The sequence below is a fragment of the Gymnoscopelus braueri genome (assembly GCF_963280865.1).
Source record: "Gymnoscopelus braueri genome assembly, chromosome: 19".
Taxonomy (NCBI): Eukaryota; Metazoa; Chordata; class Actinopteri; order Myctophiformes; family Myctophidae; genus Gymnoscopelus; species Gymnoscopelus braueri.
Window position 1 is genome coordinate 32,902,475 of NC_137621.1, and position 25,194 is coordinate 32,927,668.

Consider the following 25,194-nt stretch of genomic DNA (forward strand, 5'->3'; position numbering starts at 1 on the left):
TGAAGGTTGTACGTATCTGTTATTTTTGTCAAGTGACACAGTACCAGTGATGGAAGAAGTACTCACATGTTTTACTTAAGTAAAAGTATCAATACTGCAATGTAGATATACTGTTACAAGTAGAAGTACTCAAAATATAGTACAAAAAATTGCCAATGGCCGAAATATATATAGGGCTGAAGTGGTTAGTATGTTATATGTAATAATAATAATCAAAATCTACAAATAAACTACTAACTAAAGTTTTCATATAATTGTAGTGGAGTAAAAGTACAACATTTTCCTCTGAGATGTATGTGGGTAGAAGTAAGAGTATTGAAAATTGGTAAATACTCAAAAAGTTAAAATACCTCAAATAAGAACAGTACTTGAGTACATGTACTTAGTTACTTTACACCACTGCAGAGTACCGCAGTCATACCTGTGCTGCTATTCATTTTCCTCCAGCTCCAGGTGTGTTGTGGCTTATGTTTACTGTAGAATAGATCATTTTATTTGGCTTATTTCTCTCTTCTGCTCATTTGACCCTGTCTCTCGCTGTCCATGGTGCTGAAAACGGACTGGCGCATGTCAGAGAAAAAGACAATATTTATTAAAGGACCACTTCACCCATGTTCAACCTAATTGGTCGGTTCCCACTGGTGCTCATTATGATATAATCATCAGGCCTACGTTATAGGCTACTATTCAGCCCCCAAAAGATTTTATTTTGAAGTCCACCGACCGGAAGTCACATTCTTACGTGGGCATGGACTGACGATCGTGTTCAAATCATTTGAGTTGACGGAACGCTGGTGGCACAATTGGCTTAGAATAAAGACGATACATGGAGTTCCAATGCTGCGAGTGGGCAGTCTCCTGTATCAGAATAAACGATCTATAATGTTCTTCTCGACAAGAGTGAGCAAAAGGACCGAGAGGAGAAGGATGCGGCAAAATGTTGGTATGTTCAGCAGCGACTCTGCGGGATTATAGCTGCAGTGGAGGAAGCCACTAGGTTCAGTATGCAGGGTGCTCCGACCGTCGCTCCCCGCATCGTCAGGTGTACTATGCGCCTGCAGTGATTCAGGTCGCCCCTATGGATCGCTTCAATGGATGTCTTCAAACCCGCTTTGGACGATAGCGCGAGTCCCAAGGCTTCTATTCCTTCATCAGATGACACCGACGTGGATGTGTTTCGCTGGCCGACGCCGGAGCACGGGCCGCCGGCTGCCGCGCCGGCCAGCCCCGGTGGTCCGTGGACGGCGGTGTTCGACTATGAGGCGCGCGCGGACGACGAGCTCAGCCTGCAGCAGGGCGACCTGGTGGAGGTCCTGTCCAAGGACTCCCTGGTGTCGGGAGACGAGGGCTGGTGGACCGGGATGATAGCGGACCGGGTGGGCATTTTCCCCTGTAATTATGTCAGCATTGGAAATGGCATTTCGGAGAAAATACGGGACACTTCAGAGCAGCAGTACTCGGATTACTCGGTACCTAATCTGCACCGTGAGTATCCCATTGTGCTGCCGTACCAGATAATGAAATGAGCATATCCCTAAAATGTTGCATTAAGTTCCAGTACATACATCCTTGTTTTTGGTCTGAGAAACCCACATTGAGACTGCTATGTCATGTTGATAGGCTACTAGGCGCATTGCACTTTAGTAGGCCTGTTGTAAATACCAAAGCATCCTCAGTGAGGGCCATCCTCAGCACCATTATTCATCATATTGCTGCCTGTCAAACAAGGCAGTCGGCCGCGCTCCATCAATACACCCCGCCTTGCTTCTCGAATTTCATTGCACATTGTGCGTCGCATCCTCAGCAAGCCAGAGCAGCCCGGCCCTACGTCACTGCCAGCCATACACATCCCATAGCTTCATTAGGTGTGTGTGTGTGTGTGTGTGTGTGTGTGTGTGTGTGTGTGTGTGTGTGTGTGTGTGTGTGTGTGTGTGTGTGTGTGTGTGTGTGTGTGTGTGTGTGTGTGTGTGTGTGTGTGTGAGCCTTTGTCATCATGCTCTAATGAAGCAATGGCATCAATTAGCTTGCTTTTACTGTTAAGCATCCCTGTTCTGGGCACAGATACTGATGATGCTCCACAGCCACTGGAGCTGCAGGAGAGCAATGAAAAGGGGTCCATTATCGAATTGTGCCTCTGAAGAAAAAGCTTATGCTGTGAAATGCCAAGCCAAGGCCCTGGGCTCAGCTAGATCAAGTAGACATAAGCAAAATCTGCTCAATTGTGCTGCACTGGAGCTACATGTGAAAGCACTCTCATTCTGATTGGCCTTTATAAAACAAATTATGTGCCAAATTGATCCTGTGGAAATGCCTTTGAGCATACAGGTCCAGTCTAGTATTTAGTACCCATCTCCTGGTTATTGGTCCATCAAATGTAATATTTGACCAGTGTATTTTAACCACTTTTAACCCTGATAGCAGATGATGCATTAGCCCTGAAACATGACTGTCATACAAGCGTCATGTGAACCATGGCTAATAATGCATGTGAGCTACGTAGATTGGCTTTTTTCGATGATTATTTCCAAAAAAAAGAGAGAGGAAAATAGAGCTTGTGTTTAAGGCTGCATTCTTATGACTGGGATGAGATCCCTAGTTTGGGTGTGTTGTATTACTTCCACTGTCTTTGCTGTCTGAACATTATTTCTATTGCTCATGCTCGGAGGCAGGTGACCTACTTTCACATACCATACCACCTGAAATATTTATCAAGGTCAGTCTGCTTAGAGGCCTAGTAGGAAAATACACAACATGAATGTATGCCTATACTAAGTGTACAGACAAAGCGCAGACACTGAGCCTCCGGCAAGTGGCAACATGCTCTCGATTCATCATACATAACAATAACTGACCTTGGACTCAAGCACTTAGGATAAATATCTATCAAGCAACGTGTCTCTCATTTTGACTATCTTGAGCAACCATCAGCTGGGTGAAACTGAATTTGCCCTGCAGGATCAATAAAGGTCTACCTTTTCCTGTGTCTCCTCTCGCCCTCAGTGTTGGAGATCAACTTCTCAGAGCTCACCCTTGAGGAGATGATTGGCGTGGGTGGTTTCGGCAAGGTGTACCGCGCTGTGTGGCGTGGCGCGGACGTAGCCGTGAAAGCGGCACGCCGGGACCCTGATGAGGACGCGGGCCAGACCCTGGAGAGTGTTCGCCAGGAGGCCAAGCTGTTTGCCATGCTCCACCACCCCAACATCATGGCCCTGCTGGGAGTCTGCCTGCAGGAGCCCAACCTGTGTCTGGTCATGGAGCTCGCAAGGGGCGGCCCCCTCAACAGGGCCCTCTCCGGGAAGCGCATCCCACCATGCACACTGGTGGACTGGGCTGTGCAGATAGCTCGTGCCATGCTCTACCTCCACAGCGAGGCCATTGTTCCCATCATTCACAGAGACCTCAAGTCCAGCAACAGTAAGTCATCTGTGTAGTGTGTATGCCAATGACAGGGGTATGGTGGAATGCTCTGCTGGTGGCGATAGCCTATATGCAAAGTAATTGTCATTTTTGTAATCAAAATAACAAGATTTAAAATCAAAACAACATGACGTGCAACAATATGCATAACCCAGAGCTAAAAAAGGGTTCCATGTTTTTGTAAAGGCTGCAGGGTGGCCTAGTGGACAGAAAGACAGTTGCAAAGGGGTGTAGAAAGGAAAAAGCAGTTTGCATGCATGTTTGTGGGTCTGTTGTAATCTTGCATTTTACTCTGGATCCCCTAAATCCCAAGCCTATTACCAAGGATTTGTCCAGTCCTCTGCCCCAGGCTTCCTATTGGACGCTCAACAAACATATGCAACAAGCTTCTTGTTTGCCACTGGTCTATCCTCCAGTGATTAGCGGAGGCCTTTGAGTACAATTGACTGCTTCTGAGTGTTAAGCCAATCTAACTAGTTGACATCCTGGGCACAGTGGCCCTTTTATTTTATTTTATTTTATTATTAATAATTATATTATTAATAATTATATTATTAATAATTATTATATTATTGTTATATTATGTTTATTGGAAGTCAGGCACAAAATCAATGTCATTCACATCGACATGACTACAGTGGCCCTTTTAATAAATGTATAAGACAATGTAGCTCTCGAACCCACAATATACAAACCCACTCGAGCATCAAAATGAATGGATGGATCCAGTGGTGTCCGAGTTTAGCTTCACACAGGCAGACACACAGATACACGAACAGGGGCACAAACAAAATCAGCCTGGCAGTGATCATTAGACCGTAAAACATTAAGTGATAAATAAAAACATTAACATTTTGAATATAGATAAAGCTTAGGTTTTGCTTTAATGCAGGATACTTATTACTTGGTTCAATTTATTTGTTGATAATCATATAAACTAAAGCATTAAGGATAGAAGAACAACAATTCTTCCCCTTTATGTGTCAGTATGATTGAACATTAAAGGGGGTGCAGCTCTTCAGTAAACAGAAAATAAATTTTCAGGTTGGGATACCAATTTTATCCAATCAGGAGAGAGAGCCCCACAAAGATAATTTATTAGTTCCAATTATCTCTGCTCCTTTTTTCCCCAGCACTTCAAATTTCACATTTCCTGTATCCCATGTACAGTAATAGTTCTCTCTCCTGATTGGATAACATTTGTATCCCGACCTGAAGATTTATTTTAAGAGCTGGAGAGACAGGGAAACTGACTGAACAAATACTATAGCAGCGGTTTTTGAGATCGGACCCACTTGAGAATCTCTAAAGCATTTGCTGCCCACCCATCTGATGGGGTGGGCAGGTGCCGCCCCAGCCCGTAGGAGTAATGTGCAATGACCAGTATCACCCTCCCGGCTTCCCTCCCCCGAACACAAGCCATTTGTGTTCGCATAGACACCGACAAAGCCGGATGCACCACGGTGGATTCGAACCACCCGAGCACTGTGAATATACTTCATTGACCGGAGTCCGCCACCCAGCGCTCTATTCTTGGCCTAGTTCTTTTTTCCCTCCACACCAAATCTCTTTGCCTATCTACAAGCTCACTACGTGTTGTAACACAATGCATTGTAAGCTTGTAGATGTTATATTTTCGCTGAATGTTCGCCAATTATGACATGCCCAGAATGGAGATGCTAGTGGTTAAAGGTAGGGTAAGTGATATTTTTTGGTTAAAACAAAAAGTTTTGTATTAAAAGGTTAAAGCACTATATTCTGATAGTAATCATTGCTATAGAGTGTTTGTTCAGTCACAGTCATGGCCCATTTCTCAAGGTTTTAAAGACAGAATACCATGACATCTTTTTAACATTATTATTTTAAAATCATTGTGTTTTTCCAATGATTTGAAATGCCAGCCCACAGGTTGGGACTCGCTATTTAATTATTACTTGAACCAAAAAAAATCACTTCCTTTTAAATAGAGTTATAGTATTGTCTCCTTCCATTTAAGCCTCTTTGGTTTATTTACGTTATCAGCTTGCTCTGACTGTTGCCACCAGGGTTATCGTGCTGACAACGCGTTGTTTTGGTCTTGATCACTGTGTTAAGGTTCGGGTACACTACTACTCAACAATGGTCGCCATTGGTTGGGTTGTGGTTTGGGTGAAATAGGCTCTCTCCCGCTGTCTCCCTCCTCCCTCTCCCCCTCCCTCCCTCTCTCTCTCTGTTTGCGTTGACAACACGTCGCAAATGTCCAGGCCATATGTGGACATATCTGTGTGCCCGCTACAGACACCACCCATCCACCACAACTTGAACTTTATATAGTAGATTATGAGCACACACAGGACTGCAGTATTCGGATCTAGTGTTTTGCATTAAAATGGATGGAACCCCTCCTTTAGTCTGTTACACTTTACGAAGCCCTGTGACAGAGGTGTGGCTATTATTAGTGTGGTTGCCCGAATGGGCAACCAGACTATTGTTATAGATAAACTTTATTCTTTCTTTATTTATAGATAAACAATATTTCTAACTGTATCACAGCCCACAGTTTATTTTTCCCAATTTAGTGCCATATGTCAAAATGACCGGCTTCACCGGGAATCGTGTGCTTGTATTTTGCTAGGAGATTGGTTGCATAGTTTTATTGATATTGATTTATTAGTGCATTACATTTCCCCATCCACTTTAATGAAAAAGTGAAAAAACTCAAATTCAAGTATTTTTTTCTCTAAAACCGTAAGAGCTAGAGTTACCAGATTTGGTGGGGAGGTTCATGATTTAGTCCGAAATTATTTAAAAAACACATTACACCAGTCGGCCTCATGGTGGCGCTATAACAGCCCACTTTACGTTTTTGGCCTATAACTTTTGAACCGTAGGTCCTAGAATAAAAATCTCTTTCCCCCTAGATTCCTTTGGTCATGACGCAACTCCCCATATAGGCCACGCCCATTTGCGTCAGGATAGATTTTCCGCCATTTTGAATTTTCTTCAAAACACACTTTTAGCTCCTCCTCCCACATATTTTCTCCAAATTTCACAAAAATCAGTACACATGATCTCTGGACCCATGCGATAATCTGGAGTGAAACAGAATTTTGATAGTCCGTACCGTTCGTCCGTAAATGGCTTCCGAAGTTAGTAGGAGGGGCCCGTTTTACCAAAAAGGCCAAAAATCACGAACGAAACGTCCGGTCAATCCCAAATTTGAATCAAATGTCGAGGGTGGTTTACTCAACGAATCTCCAAAAGCATTTCCACTTTGATCCACAGGGGGCGCCACAAATGCACAAAACGTAACCGTTTGATGCAAAAACATGATTTTTGGGGGGATCACTCCTCTCAAAATGAAAAGCAGGTGATCTCAGGAGTTACAGGACGATGTCATTGGCCCGCTACATTTGTGGGAGGGGCCTATTTATTTAGTGGGAGGGGCCTATTTCTTAAAATCAAAACGCCATGTATCATGAACGCAGGATCCAATCATCACCAAATTCGAATGGCACGTCGCGCGGCCTCCGACGGTATTCCTCCAAGCGTATTCCTCAAGTCCCGGCGGCCGCGACCGGCGTCGGCGCAACCACACTTTGCAATTTCCCAGAATTGCGACGCGTCTAGTTCCATATGCTGTTCTTGTGCATACCTGCAACTATGGTACAACATCTAATCAACACCTGACTGTAGCTAGAGCGCGTCTGCTCTCACTGGCTTCAGTAGCTGTCTGTAAAAATCTGTATTTTAGCAACATGCATCAAATCCTTGGAATCATCAGACATGTAGTTCTGCTGACGGGGGAAATGTGGTGGAGAGCTGAGCTGGGTTGGTTTTTTTAGATTACATGTGGGGTAAAACAAGCTTATGAGGCAAACTATTAATCTTCACAGTGACAAGAACTCCATGCTTCAAGAACAGAGTTTTGTGTTACATAAAAAACGAAAGTCCTTTCTGTTAAAGGAGTAGTTCACCCAAAAAAAATACTTATTTTCTATCAATTACACACCCCATGAAGCATTGAATTCATGGAGATTTTTTAGTTTTTGTCGCATTCCTAAGCCAATAATTTGATGACCGGTGGTCTCTCTGGTAGGAGACACAAAGAGTCTCCTTTGAGTCTCCTACCGGATGCATTAGCATCTTTCCGCCGGTTATCAAATTATTGGCTCAGGAATGCGACAAAAACAAAAAAATCTCCATGAATTCAATGCTTCATGGGGTGTGTAATTGATAGAAAATAAGATTTTTTTTGGGTGAACTACTCCTTTAATTCTCTTTTTATATCTAATCATTTCTGTAATTAATCACTGATTTTTTTTTTGTTTATATCTTGAGAGGGCAATACTTTTGGGTAATTAACCTCCACCCTTTTCTGTGACCCACCATGTTTAACCTAACATCTGCCATTTGGTGGATGCTTCTGTTTTGTGCATGCAATTGTAGCATGGGTGGCCCCAAGGGAGGGATGGCAATTGGCAACCCCTAACCATGGACAGTTTTTTGTGCCATGCTCTTCCCATTGGGCGACACAGAGCCAGGATTTCCTTGCACCACATGTTGGGATTTAGTTTCTTTGGAACAGTAACAGCAGAGCCACATGAGCAGCAGATGAAGGGTCCCTTGATGTGCACCACAGCTTGTAGACACACCCTCCCTACTGGGTATAGCCACAGCAGATGGCCTGGCATTGTACAGCTGAATGGGGGAGCCCATGTGGTTGGGTGGAGAGAGCAGGTTTTGCTCTTGTGCATGGATATTGAGGTGTTTTCTACAGCCTACCCCTGCAACAGGAGTGCCAAAGTATGCCCGTTTTCTGCACTTACAGAGCAGTATTATTGAATGGCTGTATTGTTTTTAATGTATTAAATTAAACATCCATTCATTTCATGTCTAATCTGTACAGTTGAATGGGGAAGAGCATGTGGTTAGGTGGTAGAGCTTCTCTTGGCTGTATTCTAGTGCCTTACTGTTGCAAAAGGGTGTACCACATTTTTTTGCAGTTACACTGGTCTACCTACTGACTGGGACTGTTAGCATTGATCAAGTCCTGTATTTTTCATCTGTGCTCTTTTCTGTGTCTTAATGGCTCACTGTTTCATGGTTTCCTCTCTCGTTTTTTCTTTCTCTCTTCTTATCTCTCCTGCTTTCATCCTTCCAATCCTTTCATCATGGCCTCCCACCAACTGCACCCTGTTTTTGTTAATTTCCCATGTTGTCCCATCTTTGCATTCCCACATACATTGTTTTCACCTCCATGGTCGGATCCTGCCCGCTGTACTACTCCCAACATTTCAATCCTTGGTCCTCATCACCCTTCACCCCCCATCCTCCAAACTGACCACCCTCAACCACCCTCAACCTCTGCATCATCCCCCCCACCATCATCTCCTCTCCTCCCTCTCTTGGATGCTTTGTATACCACCAGTACTAATCCTTGAGAGGGTTGAGATGGACGACCTTAGTAACAAGACTCTGAAGATCACAGACTTTGGCCTGGCGCGGGAGTGGCACCGTACCACCAAGATGAGCGCCGCAGGCACCTACGCCTGGATGGCTCCCGAGGTCATCCGATCATCCACCTTCTCCAAGGGTAGCGACGTCTGGAGGTGGGCAGAAGGGGGACAGATGCAGCTGCAAACTGCATCTCTTTTTTCCGTATTGTTGCAAATACAATAAACATCCAGACAGTTGTTTGGTTTGCATTGGTGTAGTTGAGAGACATGTTGATAAGCTAACTGATTACAAGTACAACAATAGGAACAACGGTATTATTTAAGACACGCATATGGGTTTTAGGGGACTGGCCAAATCTGCCATTGTCTTGGAGGTGCAAACACAGGTACAGCGTTTGTGGGACACATTAGTGATATCTTCTGTCCTAGCGCAAAACTTTGGTCAAGTAGTACAGGGACCTGCAACAACTACCATCTTAATGAAAAAGGGAGATGGGATGTCCAAATAAAGATTTTTCAAGCTCCCAAGCCACTCTTATACGCGTTGATTTCCTTCCCCTATTCGCACGTACTAGGATGTGATGTCACTATGGCTAAAGGAATGTCATACAGTGCAGAAGGACAGTGGCATACAATAGACACTATTCAGTCCTTACGTGCCTTCACACAGTATGAGAAGATATGGGGGGCATTTTGTCATTATTTACTTGTATGATAAAATATTATTGTCTCCGCCAGGCCGAAGGTTTGGTGGAGAGTATGTTTTACCCCCTGTCTGTCCGTCCGTCCGTGTGTGTGTGTGTGTGTGTGTCCGTCAGTCACCAGCTAATCTCCAGCACCGCCCATAGGCTAAGCTTTGCAGGACGTGCTGCAACCTGACCTGGCGGAGACCTGTGCTCCGAGGAGCACATCTTATTTAACACTCATTTCAGTTTTTCCACTAGAATTATTTTCATACTGTACCTCGTGGTGCATACTGAATAAAATCTAAACAGATGCAGCACACAGGATGGCATATTGGCACAGTTGGAGGGCAAAACACGGGGTCTGCAATTTATATTTAGGTTAACATTTTTGTTCACTCTGTATATTCAAGACTCAAGTGCCTGTGTAGCAGAGTATCACTGCCTGAATACCAGAAAGCTAATATCTCCCTTGGACATGGGGGATTCCTCTTTGGATGATGGGTAGATGTTTGGTGTCCCATGCGGGAGGGTGAATGTTGTAGAGTGGCCCTGCCTGAAGCCCAATATCTCCTTTGGCATGGGGGAATTGCCCTTTGGATGAGTGGTAGAAGTTTGGTGTCCCGCGTGCAAGAACCGGGTTCCAATCCGTGTGGTTACACCTGTGTGTCCTGCATATTGAGCTGCATTGTTAAGAGCCAAGCTCAGTCCACAGGGAGAGTTAAGGGAAATGGTATTAACTGGCCAGCTTAGCTATTTCTGACTGTTGTGGGGTTTCCCGCGCTACAATGGGATTAAAGGGTGATAGGTTAAAAGTCAAGGAGGCAGTGTGCAGTACAGCAGTAGTGACAGTAGGGGCTAATGTCCTGAGGAGTTTTATTTTTGAAGTTTTAGCTATTGTGAGTTTTCTTTTATTCTACAAAAACTTCCCTATATGTTAAGTCATGGTAAACAGCATTGAATGTTATTCAAATGAGTGATATTATGGACGTGATCAGTCACCCAGAATCAGTACAGTATGTCTATGTCTGTGCATACAGTCTTTGCCCATTTCTACTGTTTTGTGCCATACTGTAGTTGCCCATAAGTAGACAACGTGTGCATTCCCTCCATTTGTGGTGGCACAGTAGATCTGACCTTGATATACCGTAGTAGTATATCGGCTGTATCCACTAGCATGCGACTGAGGTCATTTACTCAGCTCATCAATCCTCTCTGTTTGAAGCTGATGTTTTACTAGGTGGAATCCAAAAGCCATGGCATTAATTTATTTTGTTTTAACCTTTTATTCATCTGGGAAAGGCCTGCTAGGTGAGCAGCACATGGTTTATTTCAGGAACACCCTGCTTGATGTCCATATCGTTGCTGTCGGTGGGAAACCTTGTATGTCCAAAACAGAACCTTTGTTCCAGTGGATCCAATGTAGTTACTATTAACTCACCAGCACTTGTTAATACTTTTCATTGGTTAAATATGTATAGAAACCACAGACTGAACCACTTTAAAGCTGGTGTCCCTATTTTCTGAATTTTGTGAATGTCATTATTAGTGTGGTTGCCCTAACAGGGCAACCAGACTATAGTTCTAGGGATACTATCATATTAATCTTTCTAGATAAACAATACTTTAGACCGTCTCTCCTCCCACAGTTTCCCCCAATGTTGTGCCATATCTCAAAATGACCATCTTGACCTGGAATCGTGCGCTTGTATTTTGCTAAGAGATTGGTTAAATAGTTTAATTGATATTGATTTATTAGTGCATTAAATTTCCCCATCCGCTTTAATGGAAAAGTGAAAAAACTCAAATTCAAGTATTTTTTTCTCTGAAACCGTAAGAGCTAGAGTTACCAGATTTGGAGGGGAGGTTCATAATTTAGTCTGAAATTATTGAAAAAATAATTACACTAATCGGCCACATGGTGGCGCTATAACAGCCCCCTTTACGTTTTGGCCTATAACTCTTGAACCGTAGGTCATAAAATCAAAATTTCTTTTCACCTGGATTCCTTGGGTCACGACGCATCTCCCCATATAGGCCACGCCCATTTGCGTCTGGATAGATTTTTTGATATTGATTTATTAGTGCATTAAATTTCCCCATCCACTTTAATGGGAATTGCAAAAACTCCCATTCAAGTATTTTTTTCTCGGTAACCATAAGGGCTACAGTTACATGACTTGGAGGGGAGGTTAATAGATTATTGCAAAATTATTTTAAAAAAAATCACACCAGTCGGCCACATGGTGGCGCTATAACAGCCCACTTTACCTTTTGGCCTATAACTCTTGAACCGTAGGTCGTAAAATCAAAATTTATTTTCCCCTAGATTCCTTGGGTCATGACGCAACTCCCCATATAGGCCACGCCCATTTGCGTCTGGATAGATTTTCCGCAATTTTGAATTTTCTTCAAAACACACTTTTAGCTCCTCCTCCCACATATTTTGTCCAAATTTCACAAAGATCGGTACACATGATCTCTGGACCCATGCGATAAACGTCTCCAAGCTGAATTTTGATAGTCCTTACGGTTCGTCCTTAAATGGCTTCCAAAGTTAGCGGGAGGGGCCCGTTTTACAAAAAAGGCCAAAAATCACAAACGAAACCTCCAGTCAATCCCAAATTTGAATCACATGTCAAGGGTGGTTTACTCAACGGATCCCCAAAAGCATTTCCACTTTGATCCATAGGGGTGCGCCACAAATGCGCAAAACGTAACCGTTTAATGCAAAAACATTATTTCGGGGTGGATCGATCCTCTCAAAATGAAACGCAAGTGATCTCATGAGAGACGTGACAATGTAATTGGCGCAGCCTCCGACAGTATTCCTCCCAGCGTATTCCTCGAGTCCCGGCGGCCGCAGCCCACGACCGGCGTCGGCGCAACCACACTTTGCAATTGCCCTGAATTGCGACGCGTCTAGTTATTATTAGTGTGGTTGCCCTAACAGGGCAACCAGACTATAGTAATCCTCACACTTTATTATTATTGTATATAAACTTTAGTTTAGACCGTCTCTCCTCCCACAGTTTTTATCCCCCAATGTCGTGCCATATGTCAAAATGACCGTCTTGACCGGGAATCGTGCGCTTGTATTTTGCTAAGAGATTGGTTAAATAGTTTAATTGATATTGATTTATTAGTGCATTAAATTTCCCCATCCGCTTCAATGAAAAAGTGAAAAAACTCAAATTCAAGTATTTTTTTCTCAGAAACCGTAAGAGCTAGAGTTACCAGATTTGGAGGGGAGGTTCATAATTTAGTCCAAAATTATTGAAAAAATAATTACACTAATCGGCCACATGGTGGCGCTATAACAGCCCCCTTTACGTTTTGGCCTATAACTCTTGAACCGTAGGTCGTAAAATCAAAATTTATTTTCCCTAGATTCCTTGGGTCATGACGCAACTCCCCATATAGGCCATGCCCATTTGCGTCAGGATAGATTTTCCGCCATTTTGAATTTTCTTCAAAACACACTTTTAGCTCCTCCTCCCATATATTTTGTCCAAATTTCAAAAAAATCGGTACACATGATCTCTGGACCCATGCGATAATCTGGACCGAAACAGAATTTTTCGTCCGTAAATGGCTTCCAAAGTTAGCGGGAGGGGCCCGTTTTACAAAAAAGCCCACAAATCACGAACCAAACGTCCAGTCAATCCCAAATTTGAATCACATGTCAAGGGTGGTTTACTCAACAAATCCCCAAAAGAATTTCCACTTTGATCCATAGGGGGCGCCACAAATACTAAAAACGTAACCTTTTGATGCAAAAAACATGTTTTTTGGGGGGACCAATCCTCTCAAAATGAAACGCAAGTGATCTCAGGAGTTGCGTGACAATGTAATTGGCGCAGCCTCCGACGGTATTCCTCCCAGCGTATTCCTCGAGTCCCGGCGGCAGCGACCCGCGACTCGCGTCGGCGCAACCACACTCTGCAATTGCCCTGAATTGCGACGCGTCTAGTTATTATTATAGCTCACAACGCATCTCATTTTACACATCGCTACTTTTGCATGACACATGCGTGATACAACAAAGTAATAATTGCAATAATTCATGAAAAAAATCACACCCAGTGTGAAGTGAGCGGTGTTATTGCCAGACCCAGGGGGTCGGGCCTACATGAGGCTTTGTCTGTCCCCCTTTCGTCCATACATGGGCATAAAAGAGGTCTGTCTTCTGTCCTCTTTTTGATTGGCCAAGCTTAGCGTGACGTAGCGCTCTGATCTTTCAACCACTAGGGGTCTGGCAGTACCAAGTCTCAAGTGATGACCACTGTTGCTTAGAAATCAGAACAGTGGTCATCACAGTGATGGAAGCTCACTTAAAAAAAAATGATTTTTTTGAAGTGCGTGGTGCTATTTATAGGTTATTATTTCATCATGCGTCTCGCTAGCCAATCAAAGCAAAGGGTCTGAATAGAGTCAGCCAATCACGGTACGGCGAAAAGGGTGTGAATAGGGTCAGCCAATCACAGTACAGGGAAAGACGAATTCCCAACCCCACTTATAGGAGCGGCTACACCGCTCAAAAACTAAAAGATGCAATATGGATATATACACGGTTTCTGCCCGACAGCGATGATATAGTATTGCACACTTTCATCTTCCACACAAGTGTTTGAAATCATGCAATCAACAACCTAGAAGTTCATCCCTGGGTGTGAAATGGGTATCTGCTGTCCACAATGTAGCTACTAGTTACACATTGTTGTCTAATGTCCACCATAATCAATTCTTTGAATGTTCACAACATCTCTGCCACTCTTTGCTGTTTTTCTTTTAATATGATCAATCAAGCTATGGTGTTCTGCTGTGGGAGTTACTAACGGGAGAGGTGCCTTTCCGTGGTATCGATGGTCTAGCAGTGGCTTATGGAGTAGCTATGAACAAGCTGGCTTTGCCTATCCCCTCAACCTGCCCAGAGCCCTTTGCACGTCTTATGGAGGGTAAGAAAGAAGGAAACTTTTACCCGCAATCTTTATACATTTATTGCACATTCCTTTCTGCATGCTCACACTGTGCTGTTCTAAGACTCTTCTCTTTGGAGATCTCATCTATTTTAAAAGCCTATCCACTGTCAGCAAGCTACTTTTAAAGCTACAGTACTGTATGCTTCAACAACGTCCTAAGTGATGGACGGCTTAGAGATGCTATTGATGTTTTAGAAGTGTAAAGTACAGTAAGCTTTTTTAGATTGCATCAGAAAAGACTACACGGACTATCTTTTCACTGTATAAAACACTTTGGAAGGCCACATGGACTTTGATTTAAATCTTTACCACAGACTGCTGGAGCCCAGACCCTCATTCCCGGCCTCTTTTCACAAGTATTCTGGACCAGCTCACGGCTATTGAGGAGTCTGGCTTCTTTGAGATGCCAGCAGACTCCTTCCACTCTCTGCAGAACGACTGGAAAATAGAGATACAGGAAATGTTTGATCAGCTAAGGACCAAGGAAAAGGTGGGGGTTGCTTGCTTGCTCAATTAATAGACTGATTTATTGATAATTAATTACCTCCGCCAGGCCAGAGATTGTTTTCACCCCTGTCCGTCCGTGTTTGTGTCTCTGGCACAGCTGGACCGATCGGTGTGAAACTTTGCGCGCACACTTCCAGTAGGTCAAGGAAGAACCTCTATGAGACCATGACCATGACCATCAAATTGGCCTCATGGTGGCGCTATGATCGAAGGTCATACAGTAAATGAAATTGCGCTGGATTCCATGGCTCATGGCGCAATTCCCCATATAGGGCACGCACATTTCGGCCTGACAAGATTTTCTTTGTGGGGGTAGAGCTGGAGTGCCTACCTGTAGACATTAAAATGTAGACGCTTAGAGTGCATTTCATTGATTGTATTGACGTAGCGTATTAGGCTTACAGCAACTTTGACATGTTGTTGTAATTGTTGATTTCATCTTATGTTTTAGTATTTATTGCCTTGGATGTGATTTGCTGGTTAGGAGCTGCGGTCATGGGAGGAGGAGTTGAGCCGAGCGGCTCTGCAGCAGAAGTGTCAGGAGGAGGCCCTGAGGAGACGAGAGCAGGAGCTGGCTGAGCGTGAGATCCACATCCTGGAAAGAGAGCTCAACATCATCATCCACCAGCTGTACCAGGAGAAGCCCCGCGTGGAGAGCAGGCAGGGCAAGTTCAGACGCAGCCGCCTCAAACTCAAGGACGGAAACAGGATCAGCCTGCCCTCAGGTACTGTGGGCCTTGCTGTATCACTGATGCTTGAATTGCTTGATTTATCCCTCCCATTTTAAAACTGATGAATTGCACTTTGAGTTGGACATAGTGACCTTCACATCATATAGATTAATTCTTATAATGTGAGGTTCCCTTGTGATTATTATTATTATCCCTTACTCGGGGACCAAGCCAGTTGGGAACGATGTAAATCGGGAATGATTTAAGTGCAATACCTCTTGTACCTGCTGTCAGAGTACTCGCTGAACCTGTTGTTACTGTAAGAGTACCCAGTGTGGTATCCTATCCGCAGGCACTGGCCTACTCGGGAACGATGCAGGTCTGGAACAATTTAAGTTGGGAATGCATGCCCCACCCGGTTCTGCAATAAACCGTTGTGGGTACCCAGTACCAGTACCATACGACAGATCATCTAAATGGAGATACAGGGTATCCCTGCTGTCATCAGAAACTGCTGACATTGTGTTGATGACGTACATACGCAAATAGAGTTTGATTGTACACGCTACCGCTACCGCTCGCTACTTGCCGTGTACAATCAACAGCGGCACAAAGCACAAGCGTGACGCAAACTCATCCAATCCGTGAAGTCGATGGGTCAGGTTATCCAATCAGGTAAGTCGATGCCTACATCCCCGCGATACTGATATGCTTGCTTTTCTGGTCCTCTGAAAACGTTCGTCCAACTGAATTCCCACTCGACACTGCACACCACCAAGTTTGAGGTCGGACGGTCGGACGGTGCCTGAGTTATGCCAGAGACAGACAGAGCTTTTGTGAATGTATTGATAGAAGATTATTTTTATTTATTTATTATTATTGTGCTATTATTGAATGCTAACAACATTCCTGGTCCTGTTTCAGACTTTCAGCACAAAATCACAGTCCAGGCTTCCCCCTCACATGACCGCCGCAGGAGTTTGCTTGGTAGCAGTTCCAGCCCACCAAACAGTCCTGCAATGCTCCCCCGGCTGAGAGCCATCCAGCGTGAGTAACATTTCATGTTAAAATCAAATCATAACAGAATATTGAATTGAGTTAATTGCATCAAATGTATCTTCACTGTCTTTGGATTTTAGAATAGAATCCATTAGTGCAGTGCCCATTCGACTTCACACTTCACACACTCAATACACCCTCCAAGTGTGAGTGGAGTCGATTAGTTGAACGATTCGCAAGATATGTGAACGACAGACGGGTAGAGAGACCTTGACTTTATACTGTAGATAGACTAGTGCAAGGGCAAGGGGCAACCACCTCTTATTGAACTACCAGGTGATCATGTTGGGCTATTGAGGAGATCAAATGAATTGATCAAAAACAGCCATTATTAATTCCATCATTGTTTGATGTCCATCCCTGGACTAGTGCAATGCCCATTTGGGGCATGGCCCCCTAAGAGTGAAGTCGATCAGAAGAGTGTTTCACAGCATACGCATGCCCGTACCCGAGCGGTATAGTTCTGGAGAACCCCTGATCCAATTGACTTCACTGTCAATTGGATCAGGGGTTAGGGTTAGGGTACTATACATACAGAGATTCATGGATTTTATTCATAGATTTCCTGTTATACCGGTAGAACTTAGAATTTGATTGGTTTACAGGACAATACTCAGAGATACACTGCCGGAGATTGTAGTTTAGGCATGGGTTTGGTGTGGTGATAAGGATCTGGAAGGTTAGCAAGTGTTCAGCTCCACTCTGCTCTGGCTTTTCTTGCAGCGATTGGTGGGTATCATCCTGCCAACTGATCCTAATCCTGATTCTAATACCGACCATTTCTAACAAACAATTTAGAATCATTGTAGCCAAAGAATATGAATTTTGTAATCAAATTGAAATTATCTTAATTGGTGTTTAGAATTCAAATGTCTTTCTTGCCACAGAGCATTTTATTTCCACACAGTACATTTGAAAACAATGAAATGTAAACTGACTGTGGTCTCCCAAAGCCCCTACATATAGCATACTGTCTTTTCAAAGTAGAGCCACTCATTCATTATTTATAACTACAACACTTAAATGTTTGACTTAATTCATCTCCTGAATTAAAACCTCTGTTGTTGTGTAGTCACCCCAGGTGAGGGGTGTACACCCTGGGGTCGGAACACTGGCTTCCTGCAGGATGAAGATGAAGGGGAGAGGAAGGGGTCCCGAAAGAAGGGCCGGGGAGCCCGGGGGTCGGGGCCATACAGGGAACACAGCGCTGATGCCTGGTAAGAACCTCAACTGTAGTGCTTCATATGAGGGTGAACATTGGGGTTGAATTCTATTAATAGAGCATTAATTATCACTTACTTGGGATTCTTTTTTGGCATTATTTTTCTTGGTAAATATAATTTGAAAATATTATCTACGGAAAAAGATTCATAGTATTTGACTTCAACTGAGTCGATTAAACTGAAAGTGAATTGATCCCAACCCTGGTTGGCATCAAGAACACGTGAGCTGAGCACTTTGAGAAAAGGAGACTAATAACAATCAGGCCTTTATTGGCCATGCAGTGCTACTGGTGTTACAAGACAATGCTTCTGATTGTTTCTTTTAATCATCTGTCAGTGTCAAGCCCCCTCACGAGGGCAGCAGGCAGCGGTCTTGTAGTGCTCCTAACCTGCGGAGGTCACCCAGACACAGTCCAGCCGTACCCGGAGTTCCAAGTCTTGTGGAAATGGGTGAGGAAGAGTGGTGGATTATCACTAATTGAGTTTTCATCAACCCGTTTTCTGTGCATTTTCGATTTTGCGCATAAATCCCTGAATGGAAACACTTGAAATTTTTCATATTTCCCAAAAATAAGGTGGATTTCAAGGAAAATTTTAATTAACTGCGCAAATAAACACTTTCCGTTTTGAGGTAGAAAGTATTGAACTATGACTATCGATTTTGCACAGTTTATAGCTTAATATTTTGTATTAAAATTAGCCTAGTATTTTAACTAAGTAGGCCTATAGTTATTATTCATAAATAAAACCTCAGGTTTAACAACCAAACGCATTTCTGAACGCATGTAGGCCTATATGCCCACATTTCAACTGTAGGTCTATCAACGAATACATTCAGATGATAAAATTAGGCTAATGAATGCCACTGTAATTTTGTTCTATAAAGTACACAAGATCATATCTCATCATAATAGTCACCTTCATAAATGAGTTTAATGCGCGCAATTCGCAGTTCCATTAATTAAAGTCTCACACTTATTCTGTGATGCTTTTTGTCCTCATATGTAGAAGAACTGTATCCATCTTTGAAACTCGGGTGAAACTTTGATCCAAATAAAGTCCATAATTTTGGGTTTATTTTCAGTCAAGGAGGACCATGGTAACTGGGCAAGCCAAAGTGATGTGCATGGCTATCGTTGCGCACAGCGCGGCTTACCCACATTATAGGTTCAGGGAATGACAAGTTACTTAATGTCGTTCATGAATTGTAGGCTACTATTTCCAAACAGCCTGATTGAATTGTGTTTCTCTGCGCAACCAGCAGACTTCAGTGGGCTGCACAATGGGCAACCAGGCAGTACAGATCAATATTTTCTGACAAAAGGATGTCAAATATTAATTCATGTCAAATAGTATGTGTCTCATCTGACCGGCGTATGCTTATCTATAAAGTACACTTTAAGATGAGATCTTAATAAGATAATGTCATCGTGACATAATGTGCACAATTTGCTGCTCCATTAATTAAAGCCTCGCTCTTATTCTGTGATGGTTTCTGTCCTCATGTGTAGCAATTAATAACTGTATCCAAGTCCAACTTTGATCAGTGGCCCAAATAAAGTCAAACTCGTCAAGGACCAATGGTAACTGCTTGAAAACAAGTGCTGTGGCTATCGTTGCGCCCAGCAGTGTCCACGTTATTCCTGCATTATAAGTATTAAACTTGGTTGCTCAGGCAGGTAAAATACGACAGAACTGGTACTGTACCAGTGAGTTTGGCCCAATAAACCCCTTAACAGACGATGTTACACTGATAAGAACCAGTATGCGCGCGCAGGCCGGCACCAAATGAAACCCATTCTGTCATGTCTCGCTAGGACGCGCCTCACTAGCCAACACACAAGAGGAGGTTGAATGAACTGAAACCAGCGCACCCCGAAAAAAATATGTTGGGAATTGATTGCATGAAACAATCACCTGTGCGTCCAGTCTCAATGTTGGTAAACAAATAATTGGTCTATTAGCCTAGTAGTATTATCAGACAGCCTGATTAAAAGAAACGTTTCACAGCCTTTGCACAATTAGAGGACTTGCAGCCCAATGGCCTACCAGGCAGTCCGTGTCCATATAAAAGAACGCCAAAAAGTAATTCGGGTCCAATAAAATGCCTCTCACCTGACTGGCAAAATAGTGCCACCTACTGCTTATTTCATGAACTATCTCCCAATAATCGCATAATTTTAGTTTCGCATTTAGTTTTTCCGACTGAAAATTCGCTTCATATTTTCGAAAACGTTTTAATGGAAACCCAGTTAGTGTCTGGTGTATCTCCAAATTCCATTTAATTTCCGGGGTTGAGTTGTTGAGCATGCATGTTCAATACCTGCCCATAGTTTTCTCCTGGTCTTGAAGGAGGCGAGAGTGTCAGTCACATTCCCATTCACATTTAAATTAGCATGCCTGGTTTCCTAACATTTTGGCCACTTTTACTCCCATTTAGATCTGTTTGATAATATAATATGTGTATGATTAGTCCTTAGTTCTCTTTACACCCGCGCCCAGCAGACCGGTCCACCAGCATCTCTGTCTGTTAACCTGGACAGTTTTAATCTTCCAATTTTATACAGCATTGTATATGATAATGTTTTGAACAGTATACAACATGGTTTGCCCAGAGCATACTCCTCAGTGAAATGACTCCCACGCATTATAACATTCTGTGTATTCTTTTCAGAGAATGAGGACTGCTTCACTACTGAGCCAGGGGCCTCTCCTGCCCAATCCTACCTCTGCATCCCCTTCCACAGAGAGGCCCATCTCCCTGAAGGTGAGGGAGGGGAGTACTGCCCCCGTGCCCAGGTTCCGGATACGCCCCCGAGTAGGAAGAGCCCGAGTAGGAAGAGCCCAGGTTCAGCGCGGCGCTCTGAGCTCGTCCTGCTGGGTTGTGGGGCTCTGCTTGCGGCTGTCGGACTCGGCTTCAACCTGCTATCACTGACCCAGCCTGAGGAGAACATTAAACCAAGATGGGAGGGCTTCTTCCACAGAACAGGGGGCCAGAGACGGAGTACCAGCCCTCCGACACGGAAGCTGTTCAGACGGGAGAGCCCCCTGAAACCGTCCGTGCCCTCGCTGCCTGAGCGTGTGCCTCCCTCTTTTACGCTGATGTCTCTATCGTCCGTGTCTGACTGTAATTCGACCCGCTCGCTCTTGCGCTCTGACAGCGAGGAGTTGCTGGTCTGTCGTCTCTCATCACCCCAGGCTCGGCATTCTCTGCTGCCTCCCGTCTCACATCTCCAGCCCCCGCATACCCCTACTGTCAACCCACTGGTCAACACTCACCTCGAGAGTTTCAAACGTAACCCCCGCCAGTCTCTCACCCCAACCCACGTACCCTGCCCTCCGAGTTCCTCACGTAGCTTACGTCGAACCCCCTCAGACGGAGCCATCAAGAAGAGCTGCCTGCCAAATAATCTCGAACCATTACCAGAAAAGACAACATTAGAGAACACAGGTAGAGTTCCATTGAGAGTCTGTCCTCTCTAGTTACTGGTATAGATGCATGTTTGATTAAGCCTGGTTTCATAGCCCCAAACTGGGGCAGTTGCAAGAGGTGGTTCTCTGTTTAATGCCAAACAGAATGAGAGATGATATGACACATCATGCACACATAGATTCCATGCAATCATAAACATTGTGCACGTAGTTCCATAATCAGTTATTCAGAAAGCCTGTGAAATCAATCCGTATTCTGTCATCACTCAAATCTAAACAATGAAAGATAATAGAGATACTGTATATCCAAAATATGTTCATATCTATTATCTTTTCATTCATTCGTTTTGACTAGATTTCTGGATTGTCTATGTTGATAGCACACTTCACGAGTCAAGAACCACACCTTTGAGAAAGGTTATTAAGGATGTTTATTGAATGGACGAGGGGAAGGGGCTTAGGTTCCGGGGGGGTTGCTGACCCAGGAGTCTTTGGGGAGGAGGTCGTTCGCATCATCGGCACGGTGGGTGGTGACCCCCAGCAGGAACCTGAGAAGTGGGAGAGAGCGAAAGAGTTAGAGAGAGAGGAAGAAAGAGAAGAGCAGGTAAAAGAGCAACTATGGAGGTGAATGGGGCGGAGGAGAGATAGGAGAGAGAGGAAAAGCATAGAGCATTCTGGGTGGTTTGGGCAGAGTATAAGTAGTGCCCATGATTAGTGTGTAGGGCGGAGCAAAGGTGTGGTTCTCCGCCTGAACATTTGTTGTCCCAACTCCATTTATCATTGGCTGTTATTCTCTGCTTCCCCCAACAGGTGGTTTCAGGGTTTTAAAGGACGACTGTTCAGGGTTACCCCGGTTGCCTGACCCCAATCTGGTGTTTCCTCCTACTCCGCGCCGTCGCTGCGCCCCAGAGCGCCCTAAAACCCTGGACTTCGTGGCCCGGCCACGGCCCTCTCCCCGGGCTCGTTGTGGGGACATGTTTTGGTCCAGAGGGAATGGACACAGTCTGGGAAACGGAGAGTCTCCTGCCAACACGTCCTCCAGCACAGAGACCCCTCCCACTGTGGAGTTTGGCAGAGATGCGGCCGTGCCGCCCACCCCAATGGAGGCCCCAACGCCCTCCCCACGCAAGATCAACAATCTGCTAGACCGGCAGGATGAGGGACAGTGCCGAGATGGCACAGTGCCACTCTGCAGACCAGAGGTCAAGTTTCCCAAAGACTCACCTTACCGCTATAGACCAGGATATTGGTCGTAACTCCTGGATTCTGCTCCTCTCCCCTGTACTGTTAACAGCCCTCATACCTGTTTTCCATTAGGACAACAATGAGGCTTTGGATTAAGACAAGAGTTAAGATTGTTTGCAGATAATTCATACTTTGTTCTTTCATTAAATAAGTAGAAATACTGGATTTTTGGGGTAGATACCAATATTAAGGGAGTACAAAATGTTGATATATCGGCTAATATCCTGCTATAAATGCGCGAAATCTCTGTCCATATGTTTGTGTGTCTGTAGTTCACATATCTCGAGAACCATCTGACCGACCGATTTCAAACTCGGTGCATGTGTCACCGAAAACCGCCGAGTGGACCTATACGCCCATATACTGTAGGCATATATGGACATCCGGTTGTCCAAAAACACGACCCAACCGATATGGGACTGATTGACTTCAAGGTAAGGACCAGAGTGGGAAGTCGGTCAAATCAGTGGATCTCCCAAAAATATTGATAAACCCGCAAATCCCCATATCTGGAGTACGCTGATGTCATCAATATGATGTCATAGACTGGCCTAGACTCCATATTTGGGCATGCCTGACACAGAACTCCATATATGGGCATGAAAGGGACACAGACAGACTAGTCTCGTGTAGCCAGACAACTATTCCACAGTCTCCGAATGCTATATAGAGTCTGGAACTACACCTCCAATCCGAGAACGGAAGCTGTCATCTGTTCGTCATTTCCGTTCACGAAAGTATATTTTATATACTGTACTTTATTTTAGAATTTCCATTTCTAATTATTTTTATTTGTATTAGGACAAATTTGCACGACTGTAAAGACGAAACGGAAGCGGGGAGGTGGCGTCACATCCGCTTTATCGCTTGATCTTTTTCAGAGCTTCCGTGCTACAGACTGTATGACGGAAGCATTTGAAAATTGTCGCAGGCAACAGTCTGGCCCGCGAGACTACAGACAGACAGATACAGAAATCTCCATAAATGGGCATAAAAAGGACACAGACAATGGGTACAATGGTGGGGCATGCATTAGGGGCATACATTTCCAACTTGCATCGTTCCCGACTTGCATTGTTCCCAAGTAGGCCGGACACGGTCTAGTTCTTAGAATAATGTGTAAAAGGTTTTGCAATGATCCCTCAAATGTGGTGGTACCAAACACTTGTGAAAAACGACAGCAAACTTCACTAGGTACTTAATAATGATAAAAACAAAAGATATATAAGAAAACAAACTAGAATAATTTCTACCCCATGCATCTTTTTCTGCATTTTGTTCTGTAAAACAAAAATGATTCCATATCGGCGCATATCGTACAACAACATATATGCCAATACCGATATATCTGTGACAGACAATATGTAGGCCAATATCAGACTGAAGTATTGGCCGGCTCTATAAATAAGTACCACATGGTTGGGGTTTGCCATCAGGGCTAGTCAAATAATGTCAGATGAGTAGACCTAATCCCAGCCAAGAATACAAAATTAACTACTCCTATTGTCTATATTTTCTGGTGCTATTAAGCCCCACCCATCTAATACATAAGAAGGATAAAACAAACCATGGTAAGTATTTATACATACTGTTATATCCTGGTCTGTTAGTGCATCATCATAACAGAATTGCCCTTTTGTTTGGTTCCTCTTATTTAAAGATGCCCTGTATTTTTGCCATTTGGTTGGGTTTCAATTGAAGTGAACAGATGATGAAGTAATGAAGGGCATTGAATGATCACATCACTTTTCTCTTTCATTTTAATCTCAAGTTCAAGATTGTGCATTTTATCAAGTGCACTTTTGGAAAAGCGCCATGAATGTAAAGCTGAATATTTGTCCATTATTGTTTTATAATTATTTATTATTTATTTTACACACTTTCTATGATTATTCATAAACATTCTGCAAAAAACGAAAGAAAAACCCCACCAAAAAAAGGAGGAAAAAAAACTCTTGTGTTACTTGAATTCATTTATAAGTGCTGAAATTGTTGTGCTATTTGCTAGCAGTTTCTTCTTTATCTTGTTTTGTCTTGTACTGGAATCCCTGTTTTGTACCAAACACCTGCCATCACTAAACACGGCTAAAGCTACCCTAATTGAAGGGATGTTAATGTGTACACAGCTGAGCACTTGCGTTAGCGACTCACAGTCTTATAATAATGTCCTGCATTGTCTCAATCCCCTGTATACTGTTAATAAGAATGTCTGAGTAAGGCCGGCGGTCCTGTAAAACCAATGGCTCTCAAATGATTTTTACTTCGGGCCTTAAATATTATGTTGCTGTAGCTATGAAGCCACAGCCCATTGTATCTTTTACCACATACTGTATATCCTATGTCAAGTTATATTGTCTGTGGCCCTTTCAGAATGGCTTGTGTCACACTTTTGGGTCCCCAAGCCAACCAGTTGAGAAACACTGTCCTAAAGTAAAAGGGAACATTTGTATTTGTAAATGATCTGCCTCATGAGCTTGTTAGTGGAACATGGATTCATGTGTGTTATCTAAGCAACTGACTGCATGGGTCTTGAATGG

General features: G+C 43.7%; 1 protein-coding gene across 1 annotated transcript; it reads left to right on the plus strand.

The window, feature by feature from the left end:
• Nucleotides 1-1,091: 1,091 nt before the first annotated feature.
• On the plus strand, nt 1,092-22,676 carry map3k9 (mitogen-activated protein kinase kinase kinase 9; the record flags this gene model as incomplete). Its single annotated transcript, XM_080414009.1, has 11 exons — nt 1,092-1,485; nt 3,001-3,414; nt 8,828-9,008; nt 14,348-14,496; nt 14,835-15,010; nt 15,512-15,752; nt 16,623-16,745; nt 17,830-17,974; nt 18,318-18,430; nt 20,655-21,431; nt 22,223-22,676. The coding sequence occupies 11 exons, from the start codon at nt 1,092-1,094 to the stop codon at nt 22,666-22,668; spliced, it is 3,159 nt and encodes a 1,052-aa protein (XP_080270135.1). The 3' UTR covers nt 22,669-22,676.
• Nucleotides 22,677-25,194: the final 2,518 nt, after the last annotated feature.